General features: G+C 41.4%; 1 protein-coding gene across 1 annotated transcript in view; it reads left to right on the forward strand.

The window, feature by feature from the left end:
- Nucleotides 1-540: 540 nt before the first annotated feature.
- MCEE (methylmalonyl-CoA epimerase) overlaps nt 541-1,974 on the forward strand; it is an 8,798-nt gene continuing 7,364 nt past the window's right edge. The window contains exon 1 of the mRNA XM_018552278.1: nt 541-568. Coding sequence (XP_018407780.1) covers nt 541-568 — 28 coding nt within the window. The remainder of the gene's footprint in view (nt 569-1,974) is intronic.

Genomic DNA, 1,974 nt, shown 5'->3' on the forward strand with positions numbered 1-1,974 from the left:
TATTTGTCTGTAGGTATGCATAATATGAGGTTTTGGGGTGCTATGTGTGTGTAGGTACTATGTATGTAGGTATGCATGTGAGACTTTGGGGTGCTATGTGTGTAGGCATGCATAATGTGAGTCATTGGGGTGCTATGTATGTAGATATGCATAATGTGTGTGTGAGGGGGATGTGTGTTTTGAGACTTTGGAGTGCTCTGTATATATGTATGTACAGTGTGGGTCTGCAGGGTGCTCTACATGTATGTACAGTGTGGGTCTGCAGGGTGCTCTACATGTATGTACAGTGTGGGTCTGCAGGGTGCTCTGCATGTATGTACAGTGTCAGGCTACATACAAAGTTTCCCAGAGCCTTCACTATACATCCACACAGAACACCATGCATCTTATCCTCAATTTCTCCAACATTGGGAGCAGGAGGTCACATGGTAATGAGGTAATTTCTCCTTCAAATCACCCTCTAGCGTCTCGTCCAATGGAAGTCCTGGAGTCTGCGCTTGTTTCAGTGTAATAAAGTTTTGTTGAAGCAGTGTAAACAATATGGCGGCGTCCGTGTGCAGGGTGACAGGTAGTAGCGGTCTGTAGCAGGAATGTATCGGGGGTGTTGATGTATCTTTGTGTGTCTTTTGCTCCAGTTATGTATGTGTGGCTCGTCCTATGTCTCCGTATGTCTGCAGCCGCAGTGTCTCCCGTTCTGGTGTCCTCTCTGTGTTAGTACAGAACGGAAGCTCATTCACTGGTGATGAGTGGGAAATACTTCTCCTCGTCTCCTGTGCGTTGTAAAGAATGGTCCCTTTGCTGATCAGACACTGCTATATCATTAATTGTGACATGTTTGGTAGGGCAGGATCAGATCTCCCTTCACTTGCCACATGCTTGTTCCTGTTCAGTTAGAGCACTGATTCCAGAGGCAGTCACCAACCATGATCAGTCTGCATTGCATATAGAAGTGCCGTGATATCACTGGGTCTAAAGGTGTGTAATAAAAATGGAAATTGTTTAGCATGTTAATGGAAGTGGGGGATGTTGAGGGAACCAGAAAGACAAAATGTAAGCAGATGAAACTATAAGATAGAACTCCAGGCAAAACTGTTCTTAACCCTTGTAGTGGGGCTTTGCATGCTCTGTAAAGGTTAAGTGCTGTTTTTTTTTCTTCTAGGTGCTAAAAAAAAAGTTATGCTCATCCCAACCGTGGAGCCGGCTGTCACATTGCTCCCTTCAGCCTTGCTCTCTCTTCCCTGCAGCAATGGTATGTCCCTCTGTGACCTCACATTCTATACACTATGTATAGTATGTGATGACTCAGGGACCTTAGACCACTGCAGCGCAGGCAGAGAGAGACTCCAGGGACCGGTCTAAGAGCAAGCCGGCTCAGAGGATCCGGTGAGTGTAACTTTTTTTTATTTTAGCACCTAGACAAAAACGAGCACTTAACCCTTGCAGTGCCGGGTAGCCCAGATGGATTGTTGGGTTATGCTCCTCTATATGCTACAGATGCTAAACCTAAATGTTGTTTGTAAAATTATTTAAAAAGCTAATTTTTCTTGTTTGCTCTAAATCATCCAAAGCTAAAAATTGTGGCTTCACATACACTTCAAAGTAGAGGTGCACCGAAATGCAGATTTTAAACCGAAACCGAAATAAAAAAAATGTCAGGCCGAAACCAAACTTTTTTTATTTTGACTTTTTCAAATTCTTTTAAATATTTTATTTTTTATAAACTTTTTAATTTTTTTAATATTTTATTTTAATTCATTTTTTATGAAATGTTTTTATTTTTTACTTTACTTTTAGGGGCTTCTGGGAAATATTGGGGGTTTAAACAGACCCCTGATATTTCCCTTTTCAAATAGAAAACAGATTGGGGACTCAAACTCTTTTTCTATATCCCCTGTTATCAATGAACAGGAATCCTCTTTACTGAGTGTTCCTGTTCATTGATAACTTGAGGACATAGTATGTTTACTATAACTA

The sequence above is a fragment of the Nanorana parkeri genome, unplaced genomic scaffold, assembly GCF_000935625.1.
Source record: "Nanorana parkeri isolate BGI_ZX_2015 unplaced genomic scaffold, ASM93562v1 scaffold82, whole genome shotgun sequence".
Classification (NCBI taxonomy): domain Eukaryota; kingdom Metazoa; phylum Chordata; class Amphibia; order Anura; family Dicroglossidae; genus Nanorana; species Nanorana parkeri.